This window comes from Rhamphochromis longiceps, linkage group LG9 (assembly GCF_057381845.1).
Source record: "Rhamphochromis longiceps isolate RC_006_pf linkage group LG9, R_longiceps_female_GT1.1, whole genome shotgun sequence".
NCBI lineage: Eukaryota > Metazoa > Chordata > Actinopteri > Cichliformes > Cichlidae > Rhamphochromis > Rhamphochromis longiceps.
In genome coordinates this window covers 15200379-15217903 of record NC_140565.1, presented here as the reverse complement: position 1 = coordinate 15217903, position 17525 = coordinate 15200379, and the positions used below count along the sequence as shown (strand labels likewise).

General features: G+C 41.7%; 1 protein-coding gene across 1 annotated transcript in view; it reads left to right on the top strand.

Moving 5' to 3' along the window:
- Positions 1-17525, top strand: part of ofcc1 (orofacial cleft 1 candidate 1) — a 74401-nt gene that overhangs the window by 20397 nt on the left and 36479 nt on the right. Inside the window, exons 12-16 of the mRNA XM_085417765.1 lie at positions 877-1025; positions 1335-1449; positions 2272-2569; positions 8347-8438; positions 10238-10383. Of these exons, the coding sequence (XP_085273891.1) occupies positions 877-1025; positions 1335-1449; positions 2272-2569; positions 8347-8438; positions 10238-10383 (800 nt within the window). The remainder of the gene's footprint in view (positions 1-876; positions 1026-1334; positions 1450-2271; positions 2570-8346; positions 8439-10237; positions 10384-17525) is intronic.

The window sequence follows — 17525 nt, the reverse complement described above, 5'->3', positions numbered from 1 at the left end:
AAACTCTGAAGCATATCAAGTCTCACAAACCTCTCACCACATACGCACATATGCCCACGTGTCTACACAAAGGCACTGCGCGCGCACGTAAATGACTATTTATGCAGGTCACATTTCTTACAGTAAATGAATAATATGAATATCCTCAATATCTATAATCTCTGATATTATTCCATAAATTTATGTCCTGAGTCAGACACTACTACCCATCATTTCACAGGTGCATACCAAAGGCTGATTTACAGGGGGGGCGGGGGGTTGAAGAGAACGGGATACAAATGATTTATGTGTTAAAACAAGTCCTCTGCATTTTCCATTACAACTAATAAAGGGATAAAATATTTCCACCCAGTGATGGATGATGTCGCACGCACCTCACTGTCAGTTCATTTTTTAAGCAAACCCACCGTTCTCTGGGTAAATAAGAATGTATGTGTTTTCCATTGACTGCTAACCACTAACAATTTTTGCTTCGCGCAAGACACCCTTGATATTATCAGTCTGATTGATGATGGCTTCTCTGAATCACAAATTCGGTAACTGTCAGCTCACGCTCTACAACAGCAAACTCGAGTTGCCCTCTTCGCAGTGTTTGATGCCGCAGTCTTTATCACGCCGACATCTCCTTTTAGGCAATTTTCTGAGCTCGATGGGTTAGAGTGGCAGTTTAGAACGATCCTAAAACAGCAGATAAGTTACGGGAGGATTCAAGTGTAGGATGTAGATTAAAAGGCAGTTAGCATGAGATACTCTGCTGTTGATGTGTCTGCATGTGTGCATGCGTTAATGCATGCGCCCTGGAGGCATGTGCGCTCAGCTGACTGAAACTGTGAGCAACTTTCTTCTTTCCTTATATTACTCTGTATGTTTATCCAGGTCTTACCTTCCACCTGTAATATCATCCCTTCCATGGTGCTGGTTTTCCAGCTGATCACAGCACCGGGAGACAGAAGTCACGTCAGCTCTGCGTTGGCCTGGGCAGCATTTCCTGCTTGTGGGCCAAGTCTCGGTTTGGTCGAGGGCAGGTGAGTCAAAACCACTGTGATGAACAGCAAAATGATCTTCACGTGTTTCCCTCTGTCATTCTGCGAGTTTCCCCCTAACTCAGTCCAAAGACAAGTTCTTTAGCTCAAGCGTGTTAGTTTTTAGCATGTGCACCCTGCCTCTCTGCCCCCCCAGTTACCCCAGATAGGATAACTGGTAATGAAAATGGATGGCTGTAATTCATTTTCAGAGAAAATACCTGCAGTCCAAAAAAATGCAACCTGCAACTTTTATGAGTGTTTCTCATCAACATTTCTTTGTACAGTGACAGGTTTCTGTTATGTGCACAGGTTCAAAACGCCACTGGTCAGGGGCGAGCCCAGCACACAGCTGGACCAGTTTAAAAAGATTGAAGCCCTCATCTCCTCTGATCTCGACCACTGGCTGTGCAACCTGTATTTTCAGGTGTGTGTGCAATTACGAAACCCCTTGTTCACATGTTTGTTTTGATGACGCGAACCTCTCGATTATTCTATTTAAATTCGTAATTGCGTGCAGGTACAGTATGTGCGTGTTTATTTCTTGGTCTCAGTTATAAACCATGTGCTTGTGTGTGCCATTTTTTTGTGTCTTTTTCACTCTGATCCTCTTCTTTTATTTGGAATGTTTAGGGGGCAGAACGGTGGATCTGAAAAGATGGGGGGTGGATTTTTGGATTTTCAACGATAAAAAGCTTTTACAGAGAAATTGAAAATTGGCCCCAGAGAGCAAACAAGAACCACATCTTTACCCAGCAATTCTGAAAGCATTAGAGCTGATGCATTGATTAGATTAGTAAACATCTTAATTGAATTAAAAACCAGAACAAAGCTCTCTGTCTTGGATTTGCTTCTTTATTTGTCTCTTTGACTGTGACATGTTGTTTGTATTACTGCATTATCATTACTGTTGGTACGGTTGCTTTGATTGCTGTGGGATATTTTTTTTGTATCTCTGCATATGCACAGCACAACAACAAGCACAATATTCTTGTCACATTTATAGATTTAATTGAATTGTTTTACTGCACACTTTGACAAATGCTAGTAGTTCTCTGTGCCTGCAGTTTTGAACACCTGTAATGTTATTCATACAGCAAGATGTTCTCCCACAAACAATGATGATGCAATGGAACATTATGCACATAACTACTGATTATTACAAGCTATTAATGTTCACTGAACACATATGCAGACCTCTGACACACGCAAAGCAGGCCTGTTCCTCTTCTGGTTTCTTGTGTTTTAGGTAAAGAGACTCCCACCTGGAGCATCTCGGAGACCAGAGCACTGCATCACTCTATCGATCCCCACTTCTAAACAACCTATCATTCCCCAATCTGAGGTCCACCAGAACCAGCTGCCACTCCAGCCCAAGCCCCCATCGCAGCACCAGCTCTGTCCTCAGCTCGTTCATCCCCAGTCCCAACAGCAGCCCTGTACAGACCCCAGCTGCAGAGCGGGAGATCCCTCTGTGGTACATTCTCACCGGGGGTCCCCTCTCAACCTGTCAGCTGATTCTGCTTGCTCTTCCTCATCTCTGCCAGGTAGGGCTCCGATGTTACAACTCCCAACTATGCCACAGTGTGGAGAAAATGTCACCCTAATGTCACCAACACTGGGAAAAGAAGAATGACAGGCCTCCCTTACAGCAAAGCTCCACTGAGGTGAATGTGCTTGAGGGTAGGGTTTGGTAGGGGAATGCTTGACAGACAGACATTATATTTGTTTTCTCAGTTAGATTATGTGTAAAATATATAGACTCTAATGTTAGTGTTAGCATAGGCAAAGTATCGTGCACAACATTAGCAGAACCTGATAGTTGACAGACATTTAGATAAATAAAACCACCACTTCAGCAAGCAAACAAAAACCTGGCATGTAAAGTGCTGGTTAAATAAGTCCAATCAAGCTAGCTATCGGTGAACAGTGGTTAGCCTAGCTGCCATGATTAGCACAACAAAGGTTTTGGAATTTATAACCACATTTTCTTCTTTATATTCTGTGTCCAGCTGAGCCAAACCAAACATTTTACATGCTTACATGACCTGGAAGACACACATTGCTGTGTTTTGCGGTCTGGCTTTGGTTCACTGTGGATGACTAACTTATAATTACCGAGTTCGAGCTATAAAAAGAGCTATATAGCAATTTTCTGCCAGTTGACTGAAATTCCTTCTTTAAGTTCAATACATAGTAGGTGCTTACATGCTGCAATGCATTTCTGATTACCATCTTAACTTCATCTGCCTTTTTATCCACAACTCACCATTTCAATAACATCCGGTTAGCTTTATTTTATATGATTTCTCCTTAGGAAGATAAGATATAAAACAGATGATGAAATTTTAGATTTAGTTATGAGACTTCATCTTGGTTCAGTCTTTACTGTTGCTTCAAGTCAAGGAGAGGCTTTTAGAGTTCGTGTGTTCCCTTATGTATGTGTGACCTCTTCCTGTGTCCTGTAGTTACTTCTTTAAATCTTAACACAAGCAAATCATGTTTAAGTGAGGGATGGGCGCTCCTTTGCTTCCCTTTTACAGCATGCAGAGATAATATCCTGTGTCATACAACGTAGGTATTAAGGTATCCTTTAGCTACGTAGGAGAAATGTTTTTTTATGGTTTCCTTGCTTATGTGGTGGTCCAACCCAGGTATATTAGTAGAGGGCCCGGGTTAATATAGTTTTTGCTTCATTTCATTACTGAAATGGAGTGAAGTGATATAAGTATGAATCTTACAATGTCCAAAGTTTGAGCTAAGCGATAAAAATGCTGAAATCACATATTTAATCATAACCACATTTAATTGGGGCTAATGATTTTGTTGATAATAATAATGATAATATTAGAGTCCATCTCCTTATTTTAAAAAACATACTAGTTTTAGTCATCTAGCATTCTGGCCATTGCCACAAATCAAGTGCAGACTCATTTGGTATTGATCCTCAACAAAGACGACCGGCTAGCTTCTTTGTTATTAATACACTGGCCTTTTTTTCCTTTTCTCGCTTTCTTTCTTTCTATTTTTTTGCACGCACAGCTCATCTTTATTTAACAGTCCTCAAAAGTTTCTGGGGTGCTCTGCTTTAAACATCACACAGGCTTTTTAATTACAAATGAGTTGTGACAGGTCTGCTGGGTAGCACCCTGGCCCATTTTAAACGTGATGCCGGCTGACAGCTTGGCAGTGTTCTCCCAGCACTGAAACATGTGGAAGAAATTGGTCTTTTACATTTCACAGCTTGTCGCTTCCTCCGCTGGCTGACCTGTGACCCCCCACAGAGATCCTAACGCCCACAAGGGAAGTGTCCCCAACGAACTGACTGCCTTTCCAGAGAGAAAGAAAGAGAGCGAGGGAGGGAGAGGAGCACTCACTATGGGAGATTTATGTTCTGCCACACAAGGCAAAAGGTACCAGGTCTCTTCACCGCACACGGCTTCAAACTCTGGCTTGCACGCAGGCAGAGATGTCAACACACACGCACTCGCGCGCACGCACATTCTCACAGGTGAGGAGGTTGCTTGGGAAGTGAACCCAATCCGCAAGTGAAATAACGGATCAAAAGGTGTCCTGCACAACACCTCATCTGCGCCGTTCCCTAAGCCGACCTGACGTTTGTGCCTCATTTGCATACAGATCCGTTCATGTTGCATTACCTCTGGAGCGAATTATGGTGTTCAGATGGGGTGATACGTCAAGGTTGAATGGAGCGATTGGATGGACAACTTTAACCTAGTCAAAAATGGAAATCCAATTCAGCAAGGAAAAGAGGAACGAATTACCCCCCTACCCCACCTCCTTCTCAGTTTTTAGTCAAGTCTGAGGGTTTTCAGACATTTCTTTCCTATTTCATGCCTCCCTGTTTCTGATGTCTTCTGCGTGGAGCTCACTTTCTCTCTGCATGTAACGCCTAGATTTTCCTCATTACCCATTTGTCTCTGAGTCAGGACAAGTATATGGAGATCTCTTGTCATTGCGATAATCTGCACAGTGCAGAGCTTGACAGTGAGACTTGAAGATTGCATTCCTTGGGCCTTAAGTTAATTAATCCCCACAGAAGAAACACAGCGTTGGTGAGGTGTCTATACGGAACGAAACCTGACATCCCAAACCAAGATTATAACTCTGACGAGTTTCAATCAAAACAATTTTATGTGGGCATTAATGTGTTTCTGTTTCATATTATTATTATTAGCTATCGGATGGTAATAATCTGATTTACGTCAGTTGACTTGTCCAAGCAGAACGGAGTGTATTTGGCTTTTTACCGCAGTGATCGGCTGGAGGCACAATGGGTTAAGTGACCTTTCGCATTAACTGAATGATCCAGTTAGTATGGGTTTACTTGAACCCAAATGACTAATTAGATTAGCATCTTGTTTCATGATAGCCTTTAGTGGATCACTGTGAGCATGCAGATGAGTCTGCTGTAACTATGACACTGCTTCCTTTTTTTTCTCTCGTTTTTTTGAACTCATTTATTTATTTTATCCCACAAAGGCATCTTAACATCCATCCCCTTGAGCATAGATGGTGATTTCGAGGATTCCTCATCTCATCTCTCTTTTGGAGCATTGCCCTTTACTTTCAGGATGTTTTTTCCCCCCTCCAGGCCACTCCCAGTCATCAGCATTTCGAACCGCGATGTTACATCATAAACTCTCAATCAGCCGCATGCCACTTCCTGATGATTAATTCGACAACGTTAATGTCCAACTTCCAAATGTATGCAGAAACACACATTTAAAGCTTTACTTTAGTATAAGCAGACTGCATGGGACAAACACAATGGAAGGTGAATTCCCAGAAAAGTGAAGGCTGTGTTTGATTCAGCAGGTGCGATGTAGACAGATTTAACCTGCAAGACCTACAGAATTTACCGGTAACTCCTGATATAATGGCACATAACTATTTAGACATTAGTATGCACTGCAGTGTTTGATAGTCATTAAAATGCAATGGATTACAAGAAAGAAAGAAAAAAAACTTGAGTGAAGCAACAATAAATCTGCACCGTATCATAGCAACCTCAACATGAGAGCCTGACAGACTCAAGGGTAATCCGTGAGTTGCTAACCTTCGATTCCTCTGTAAATTTGGACCAGTCATCAGGCAATTAAGGGCCTAGGTGAACAAGAACTGCCATCTCAGTCTGGTTCCATCTCACCAGTAACACAGTGATGGGGTCTCGACGGTGTTACAGGCCTCGGGCTTTTCTCTTTACTTGGCCTGTTTTTGTGTGTAAGCAAGAAAGAAAAGAGGCGCGTTGAGTTATGCGTTTTGTGAGGTAGACTCTTACATTTCTACCCTGGAAAATGTTTGTCCATATATGCAAGTTTCTACATATTAATATCTTTGCCTTTTTGTGTGTGGGTGCATCAATACAGAGTGTGTGTGCGTGTGTGTGTGTGTGTGTGTGCAGTGGATGAGTATGTGTTCTGGTCTTATAGCTCAGAGCACAGGGGGGAAAACAAGGAGTTTGTTGTTGGCCTTGGGTGCCCAGGGAGGCTGGAGTTGTGGCAGCTCTAGCACTCTGAGTTCATGGACGTAGCCTTTAGCTGTCAGAGCTGTCGATGCTGCCTCCGCACTGATTCTCGTTCCATAGCGTCTGAGCGTAAGCAAGTGGGGCCTAGTGTAATAAGTTCGTGTTTGTGTGTGTGTGATAGTACAGTCTCTGAAAAGATCCTAATCCACGGTGGTCCAAGTCTGTGAGTTTATGTGGTTGATGCTTCAGCTAATAGAGTATGAGGGGTGTGTGTATTTGTGTGTGAGAGCATTGCATTGTTCTGACTCAGACTGTCTGCACATGAGCACAGACGTAGTGCTCATGTGCAACATTAAAAAGACTTCTGTCCAATGTAAACTAAAGTCAGCAGTGTCGCTGTGTGCTATTTAATCCGACTATGCTTTTTAAAACAAGGTAGGGTAACATCCTATAGTTTACAAAAAGATTCTTTGATTTTTTGACACTTGAAGACCTGTACTTTTTTATACTCTTTATACTAAGACACACCAATTTGACACAACTTTAAAATCACTTGTCTAATATTGTGCAAGTTCTTTTCATGCCACCAAACCAGTTCTAACCAGTAAAAACTGGCACAGAGGATGTCTGAAAGTGTCCCATGGTGTTTAGATCCTTTAGTTCCTGTGGTTTGCAGGGGTGGAGTCTCTGTGCATACTGTGAATGCTCGATTGGATTGGTAACAAGGGAGTTTGAAAGACCAGGTATATTTCTCAGGCTCTTATTCTCCTTGTTTGAGTCATTACTGAGCACTTTTTGGCTTAGAGTCTTCTGGAGGGGGTCACTGAAACCAGAAAGGGCCTGGCCTGCAGTGACTAACAAGAAAGAGAGCAAAACATTGCATTTAACAAAGTGGTCAGTTCTAGTCACCTGCTGTTTTAATCTTGTGGCTGGCAAGTGTGTTTATCCCAAGCCCTGATGTGACCACACAACTGAGTACACGGTTATGTAACGTCTTTATAATGTAGAAATAAAAATTTTATCCTGAGAATAGAATAACTATAACACCAGGGCAAATGTTTACCAGCAAAGGGGTGGTAATTAAAAACTACATCAGTGTGAAATCTGATTTCAGACTCTGTGAAAAATAGAGGTGAGCAGAATCTTCCTGCCATTTAAATGCAGTAAAAATTTAGCTGTCAGGAGGATTTCTGATGTGTGGCTAATATTTAAGTTATTATTACTGATATATTTAATCCCACAGCAGGAGAAAAATTATATCATTGCTGAGTCTTCCATATGTAGTATATAGATGTGATTGGTTCCACGGGGGGAAAAAAAAGTTTCACATAGTGAGATTTTTACATGTATCAAGCTAAGGTTTACTTAATTGCAACCTCCAGGCAAAGCAGGAACCCTTTTTTAAATTCTGTGAATGTTAATATGCTAAATAATGCAGATCTTCGACTCTTCAAGCATGAGACACACATCTGGCGGCTTACCATTTAAATTACAGCAAGAAAAAAAATGCGAGACAGAGAAAAGAGAAAAAGAAATGGAGGATGAAAAACACTTCAGAAGAAGGGAAATGATGGGAAAATGTGTGAAAATGTATCATAACCAAAATTTAATTTATTTTTTGATTTTTCATCATTTGTAATTGCATATATATCCATATCTATATATCTTACTGTATCTCCCTATATATTTTTTCTTCCCCTTTTTTTATTATATGTGTATTAATATTACTCAGGCCTGAAATTATAATGATAAAGTGTGGTATGCAAGAGAAAACAACCTTAAATATTCTTTTCCTCTTTACACTTACTGCACATTATTTCTCTTTTGGGCGTGCAGGCAAGAATTTCTCATCAGGAGCCATTTCTGGAAGCACCGGAGAGAAGAGTGATCCATGCAGGGAGAAAGCAGAGGGTGGGAATCACTACAAGGTAACACTGTGATTTAAGGGGAAGTGTTCCCACCCTTAAAATGAGCACCCTTTCTGCTTTCCCCTTCCATTCCCTCCCTTTCCTTCCCGCCCCTCTCTGCGGCCTTGCGCGCACCTCCCCGGCTTATTATCTGAGATTTGTCAAAATACATTTCACACTAACAGGTATTTTTCAGCCTTCAAAGCCAGTTTTGATCTGCTTGACAAGCCAAAGCAGCTCAAATTGTGTGAAATCAGCAACGCTAGCCAGGCCTCGCCTTTTTTTCTTCTTCTCCAAACCGTTCTAAACACGCCTCTTCCTGGGCTACAGACGACTTAAGCTAAATTAATCAAAGCCTGCGTGTTACCTGCCATACTTTGAAGTGGTAATTGCAAAATTACTCCATGTGCTGATCTGGCATTGCTGCCTCCCGGTCCGCCCCTTCCATTGTGCCTCTGCTGCGGCCTTTTGTTGTTGTGATGTTATTGTTGAGGTAGTTAGACGCCTATGAACAACATCAAGCCTCCTTCTCTCAAACACATATACCCACCACCCTTTCTTGCCCGTCTTTATTCCTACTAACCTCCTCCTGCTGATGTACAAGAGGCTCTTTGGACCACCATTAATCAGGGATGACCTGTTAAATAAATGAGTTTGTTGATATGAGGTTTTATATCTCTGCAGCCTCTGCAGACCATGTTTTTCCTTCCCCTCTTGGCCTATCTTTAAAACCTTGCTAACTCTGTCAAATGTCTTGGTTGGAACCCAGTTGTCTAATGATTAAGTGGAGTGATCTCCAACCTGCCCCAGCCTGGAAGCGCTAGGGATCAGATTTCAGCCCTTCAACCTGCAGTGCAGGCCTAATTAAAATGAATTTTCTCCAGGCGACCACTTTGCCCACAGGGCAGGAATTCAGCTATATACGGAATCCACTCTTAAGGTATTGCATTAAATTTATTGTGTGGAGACACTGGAGAACATTGTGGTATATCTCCTGCATTCCCCCCCCCCCCCCCCCCCCCCGTCTCTCTGCCTTTTTCTCTCACTCTTTTCCACCTTTTTATTGTGATCATCACTCTGGAATCCAAGCTTGCTTTGGCAAAGATTGCCCTATGAAAACGGATGGAGCTTTTATGGGACTCTGCCCATTTACTACTTCCTGGGCCTAGTTTATCTCAGAGGGAGAGACAGAGAGGGATGGAGGAAAGGGAAGATGAAGAAAAAAATAAAAAATAAAACGGAGAGAGGTAGAGTCAGAAAGGGGTGGAAAAAAGAGGCAGCTTGCTTATTCCAAACTGTGGGTCTCATTAACATACATCAGTGTGTATTTCACAACTTCAAGCAGAAAGGCACTAAGCCCACCCAAGGGCAACACAGGCAGGGCTGACACGGCCAGGGAAAGCAAGCCGTTAACATGTTGGCGGCTTAACAAATAATATCTGCTCCCAAGTACCTTAGTGAAAAATTTAAAACCCCACTTCCTAACTCCATTTGACTGTGTTTATGACGATGACAGTAAACGACTTGTGTGGAAAAAAACAGTGCCAGCTGCTCAAATATCACATATTTAACGCCACCATCACTGTACGCATGTTTCCCAAATGAACTCAAGTTGAAGGATGGCATGCCGTATGCGATTTTGCCGTCATTCTTGTCTCGTGTCAATTGAGGCGCGGGTGAGATATAGGAGAGGCTCCAAAGCGCCACGCACACTGTCACTGTCACCGTGTGCATCCCCCAAGATAAATTCAGAGGCCTGTTTCCTGCTTTGATTACAAATGACATCCGCATGTGTTCTCCCCGATTTCTGCTCCTCACAGAAGAAGCCAATCAAGAAGACAAATAGCTGTGGCCCCAGCATGAGCGGCAGAAGTGCACCGCCTCGGCAGGCAGACAAACAGAAGATGCAGCCTTCAATGGAGAACCTCTCCGCGGAGGAGATGGAGGAGTATACATTCTCCCTACAGTAAGTCTCACCACTCATTATCCCGGCTCAGCCTTGCAAAATTCAAATGTGTGGGGGAAAGAAAAGAAAAAAAAGCAAAAGAAAGAAAAACGTGGGTGACAAGTGGTTTCTGTGCCTCACAGACGCTGAAATGTACAGCATCAACCAGACAGACTCTGACAACAAGACGTGCCTAGAACACCTCCTTAACAGATATAGATAAAGTAGTCGAGTGTCTTTCGAGGGAAATCCAAATGAGTTTGTATGTGGTATAGCTTAAATCGCATATAACTCAATTTTAATTTCCCAACATAAACAAGGCACACTCAAAGCAATTTCCAGAGCCTGGTGGCCTCATCTGTCCCGAAGGAAAGGAAAGCACTCCATAAGAATTTGGTGAGGAATCACAGAAATTCAGCTGCCCACAATACTATCATTTTTATATTTGATACTTTCAGAAGTCACAAGTCCTCTTTTGTCTGTTAATTAAATCTGTACTTGCCTACATTTGACTTAGATCTCAAGACTGCACAATCAACAGTCAGTGTTTCTTTGTGCTTTGCTTTTCAGGACAAAATAATCAGTCGTATTTCAGCTAATTTGCTTTGTGACAGTGTCGCATTTAAAGCCAAACCAAACGCTGCTCAAGCTACAACAATAATGTCCCCGTGAATTTTTGTTGTTGTTGTCTCCCAGTCCTCTGCAAAAATGCGTGGAAATTACGTTTCATCTTTATTGTGGCTCACAGCATTTGATTTTAATGAGAAAACAAGAATGTATGAAATACAAACAGAGCTCCGAATTTCAAACACCTCGGCCAAATTTGCTAAAAGCATCCAGGTAGCACCCGCATGCCCATGGAGCATCAAAACAGACTGAGAGCAAAATTGCTTATTTCAACAAGAAAAGTCTCAGGTATTTGTTTTTATTTGAATGTCAACTAAATTGAGGGGAGGAGATTACCATTACTGCACTGGGGGGGGAGAGTAAAGACAGCGAGAGAGTCTACTGTATGTATGTGCAAGAGAGACATAAAGCGAGCGCTCCCTGGAGATTTAAAAGTACCCATGTTTCCTCATTTCTGGGAGTTTGTAATTTATAGCTGCTGGTCACATATTAAACAAGATCAGAGACTACTCCCTGACATCTTCTGAACATACTGAGGGAATTCAAATGATTACCAGCGTATCCTGCCAACAAATGACGACATAGAGACTATCTTGAGGGAAAGTGAATACAAAAAAAAAAAAAAAATGAACACAGAGCCCGGGCAGACTGCGCACAAAGGGACACAATTAAATGGTTTTCACGATTATTCATAGTGCCGCTTTTTACCTCTGAGCAGTTGCTGGGTTCGGTGAGATGAGACATTTCTGTCAGTTATAGGTACGGATTGTATTGAGTTGGAGACTCGGCTGTTCCCTGATGCCCTGTGAAGGTGCTGCTGCTATTGATTTCATCTTTACAAGCACACACATTACAGTATCTTTGAGCTAAAGGCTGATAATTTTATTTTATTTTTTTGCCCTCACCTAATCAGACTATTAGAAAGATACAGTGGCAGTGCTGGCTTTCACAGTGACGTTAAAGACGCAGCAGTCTCTCATCTGTCTCTCCCGCTGTGTTGTTTGACTTATTCTGGGTTTGTCTACATTACCTGAGGACTGACAGAGATGCCGACAAAAGGGATTATTTACAGATATTTTTTTATTTATTTTGCCTTAATGATGTCATCTCGCCCCGCGTCGTCTTTTCGCATTTTGGGAGCTCGGGTTTTTATCTCTGTGTCTGTGTTTATGTGCATCTGTAGACGAATGTGAGAGACAGAGGGTGTGTACAGTATTTTTTGACTATGCAAGCGAGTAGAGTATGCACACACACACACACACACACTTGCCTGTATATTCTTGTATTTTAACTGAGGAAAGGAATCATACTGAAGTGATTGAGGGATATTACTGCCATCTATTGAGCCACAAGAGACTGAGCTCATTGAGATTTTTATAAGGCATCCTGACACAAATGTGCAAATCAGATGCTCATGCATTATTAAGCAAAGACTTTGAAACAGTAAGATTCAGTTCAGACAGTCGGAGAATCACACGAGCGGTTTAACATAGTGCATTCATTTATGTGTCGCAGTCAGGAGCACTTTATTCATCAAGTAAAATAAATGCAGCGCGATGAATTGGAATGAAGTGGGCTAATGTCTTAAAGAGATCTGCAGTATGTATGGGACCTGTATACAAGTGCTTAGACTGTGTGTGCGTTACAGGTGGGACTGTAAATTAAATTAAAAAAAATTTTTTTTTTAAATGTATCAACTACATAAAAACATAATACTGATACAAGTAGAACCAAGTCGACACGAATGAAAACTACTAGAGGTTTTATGTAAAAGTTTTTTTTATTCCAAATGGTGACAACGTCATCTACTTTGACAGAAATACTGCAAAGTACATCTTTTGGGAGGAGATGTTTCCAATGGATATGATTGTTTATATATTATAGTACACACATGTATATTTTTTATTTAAAGTCTTTGTTTCATTGGGTGAGGATCAGGCTTTCTTGTGTAATTGTTTTCACATTTCCACGCTGGTGATCTAAAAAGGCATAGAAATAAAATAAAAAAAATAATGAAGTCGAAAATCAAAGAAAACACTATGCTATGCACTTTTTTTTAAAAAACTGCAGGTATTGACAATTGCAAATTAGTTCTGGGCAAATGAAAAAGTCTGAAAACATGTCAGGAATGATCTTTTTGTCAAGCGTTACTGTGCCGCTGATATCTGTTTGAACACGCTTGAAAGACTCCAGCCGACCCTCCAGTTTATTTGATGTCTACAAGTGTAATTTTCAATACTCCTCTTTTTTTCTCACAGAATAGCACTGAGCAAAATCAAAGCACCTGATTCAATATGGCTGTTGTAATTCGATCGGGCCAATTTAATGCTTTTGGTCGAGGATAAACATGCTGAATTAATTTTACACTTTAAAGACTACTTTACATTTTGTGTACTCAGCACGGTGATGAGATACTAATGGTAGCTCACATTCGACCTGTGCAAACCTCATCATGTGTGATATTGACGAATTATTACTAATAATAATAATTACTATTAGTTGTTATCTGATAATATATACCCTCTTCCTATGTAGTGTACCACATACTTACATGATTATTATCAAATTGCTATAGTGTCGTATTATACCTCATCAATGTCACCCAACTGTTTTTTTTTCCTACTCTCGTTTTGAGGAGAGAAACCTGTTTTAATCAAAGTCATTCTCATATAGCAATTAGATCTAATTAGTCCAATTATCAAGATTCTAATTACACTGAAATATATCCCCTAAATCTCATATCAATTATAGTATGTGTGACTCGTCCTGATCGGGAAACATGAAGAGCGACAGTGAAGACAAAGCTGTGTTGAAGGTAGCAGAGAGCGTTTTCATTCTCTGGAGGACAACTGGCTGCAGAACTGTCCCCATCTGTCCCCAAAGCTTTTATTACAAAATGCTGTTAGGTCATCTGGGGATAAATGTCGCTTAACCTTTATCTAGTTGTTTCAAAATCTGAACTATTTTGCTGCTAATTATGATGCCATGATTAGTTACATGCTTGTTTGTCGTCTCAGTTAGATAAGTTGAATGAATAATAATAAATACAGTTTCAGCTGTTATTGCTGCAGCTATTAAACACCACCGTTAAGTCTGGACTCAAGGAAGGAAGAAGCCACTGCGGTGACAGTGAACTAGATTAAAGTTAGGTCATATGCTAATAAGTCTCAAACAGGTACACAAATCCACACACACACACGAAATCAGGAGCAGACCTTGATTGTGTAGCACAGTATGTTGCTATAGTGGTGGAGTGTTATACTGTAGGTGCACTGGAAAACACACACGCACACACACACACACACACACACGCACACACACACACACACACACGCACAGCCTGCTCTTGCTGTGGAGTCAGAGGGAACACACTGACCTAATTTCCCCCAGTTAACTCGCCTCGTTGGGGACCAACGTTCCTCTCCACCCGTTTCCCCCAACCGAGCCTATAGGAGCGTCCCTGATGTGTATCTCTGTGTCTCTATCATTCTGTGCCCTCCATCTGTTTGAGTATGTTTCCTCGCTCAAATATAAGATTCCAAGTTAAGTGTTATTCTATTTTACGTGTTTATAACAAGGGTAACGTGCAACCCCGCAGTGCCGCACGCCTGGGAAAGACCAGCAACTGTCGTGGAGAGAAAGAAAGCCGAGCCTGAAGTTGTGTACAGAAAAAAGGCAGAAAAACACCTGAAATAACACCCAGTTTCAGGCTGTCAATCCTCTGCAAACTGCAGCTACGAATCACAACTCTGTGCAAGGGTCAATAAATTCTGATGTAATACTGGTAGGATAAGTGGGTGGAGACATGGTGGTGCTAGTCACCCCTCTCTAGCGCTTTCCAGGGCTCTTTCCTGTACTGAGAGGGCAGGGAAGTGTCTGCGCTTCTGCATGCCCAAGTACCTGCTTGCATGTGTGAAAGAGTGGCCCCTGGCTACCACGGCCCGAGTGCACATGTTAGGGGTTTTTTTAGTGGCCAGACGTGCCCTGGGTCACTTTCAGATCTCACAGACACATACTCGCAAAATCAACATGCCGCTTCCTTTATGGAAATCAGAGCTGTCACATCCTTGACAGACTAACACTGCAATATGATTGGTTAATTCACACTGATGGTGTGCATCAGTGGGCGCATACTGCGGTCCCATTGGTGGTCTGGGTCAAATGAATGCGCTTCACACTGACACGTGGGAAAGAGGGGAGGTGTCAGATACTGAAAAGTGGCAGGAGCTATATGTAAGAATATATGAGTAATCGCATATGATTTGTGCATGAGGCCTTTGTGTGCACTTGAAAAAATAGAGCTAAGCCAGAGATGGCACTTAACTTACGCTCTTCCTTTTTTCTTTTATATCTGTAATCACTAGTTCCCCAGCGTTATATAAACACATAACTCTTCCAGAAATTACAAGTTTTACATGCAGCTATGTAACAGCCAATGCACTGTAGCACAAACATGCACTAATGGACTGTGTCCTGTGCAAATAAATGTGAACTCTTAGGAAAATATTACTGACAGGCAGCTCTGATACTATAACTGACAAGCTCTCTGGATGCCGATGTAATCAGAAGTTGCAGTTGCCTACTGCAGCGTTTGTATATATATACACTGAACAAAAATATAAACACAACACTTTTGTTTTTGCTCCCATTCCCCATGGGATGGACGTAGAGACCTAAAATTCATTCCAGATACACAATATAACCATCCCTCCCAGACAGTGGTCACAAATCAGTCCAAATGTGTGGTAGTGGGCACATCTGCTATATTGAGATAATCCATCCCACCTCACAGGTGTGCCACATCAGGATGCTGATCTGACATCATGAGTAGTGCACAGGTGTACCTCAGACTGCCCACAACAAAAGGCCACCCTGGAATGTGCAGTTTTTTGCGCTATTGGGGGTCTGGGGACCCAGAACCGGTCAGTATCTGGTGTGACCACCATTTGCCTCATGCAGTGCAACACATCGTCGCATGGAGTCTATCAGATTGTCAATTGTGGCCTGTGGAATGTTGGTCCACTCCACTTCAATGGCTGTGCGAGGTTGTTGTTGTGCTATTATTATCAGCAATAAACAAAGGTGGAGCAGGCCTGACAGGCATTTACCTTCTTCTTATATTTGCTTGGAGACAGTTACAGTTATAGTATCTATAAAAAAAACATGATCTTTGTTAATCCATATTTGTGTTGAGGCTGGATTCCTTTGAATGAAGCATTTGAATCAATAACAAAACATTACATCATTGAACATAATTGGCCCCCATTAGTGGTAATGTATTGTAACAAAGCCTGGGATTGGAAAAAAAGTGGTTTGAGAGTTACAGACTCCTACTCCAAAAGGCATTTCAGGCCACGTCTTCAAGTCAAACATCATCTTTGCTTTTTGTCTTTAGCACTCACTTAATTGATCTCTGCGTACCCGCACAGTTAGACTCTATAGCTCTTTATTATTTCCTTTCTTCCTCTCCCTCCCTCCTGTTAATTCCGTCTTTATCTCACTTCTCTGCCTCTCATTTTCTCCATCTTTCCCTCTCCATCCTGTCTCTATCTCTCTGGTGACAATGTCCTGCAGTTATGAAGCAAGGTCAAAAAAGTGAAATCCATTTAAATACTGATGCAACTCTCTGGAGGGCCATACATACATTCTGCAGCACCCGTCCCTGTACACCTCACACAGATTGCTGAATGGATGGATGTGGAACATTTATTTGTTCTGCATTTATCGCTTATTGTGTTGCACATCCACTGGCACCCATATCTGTATTTTCTCAGCGCCCCCCAAAAATCTAGAGAGAGAGCGAGAAAACAACAACCTGTTCTTCATTGTTGAGCACAAGGGTGGTGGTAGTTGCACCATTTGTGTGTGTGTGTGTGTGTGTGTGTGTGTGTGTGTGTGTGTGTGTGTGTGTGTGTGTGTGTGTGTGTGTGTGTGTGTGTGTGTGTGTAGCACTCGCAAAGTCAGTATGTGTTTGTCCATCCCAGGTGCATCTGCATTTGAAATGTTTCCACCCTACTTTATGGTGCACCAAGGGACCTGCCATTTCCATTTTTAATTCCCTCTCGTGCTAAGTCAGGCACTCCATAAAAACGCCACATGTTGCTCAGCAATGAAACAGCTACCTCATTTATGCATCTAAACTATTCCAATGTGTGCGAGGAGGCCAAAATGTTTTTGCAGGAGGAGTTTAGGCAATGCAAGAGTCAAGTTGCTAAATTATGGCTCATGATCTAAGACTAGTTTATCCACAAATATGAGATATGAGACGGTTACATGGTTTGACTTGTAGAGCCGTTGTTATACCTCTCATCTATGAATGTATCATAGATATTTTTACTTTTTAAAATTCTGTTCTCCATAACTTCTGTTTAATTGCAAGTAATTGGCTTGATTTTTAATTCTGATGTGTACAGGTTTTATTACATGGCAATTGACTCCAAATACCTGCCACTGTGCTCCAGTTTTGTCAATGGAGCTCGTTTAGGGTATGTATATACTCTTTGGCAGATTTGCAAAATAAATAAATGTGCTTATAA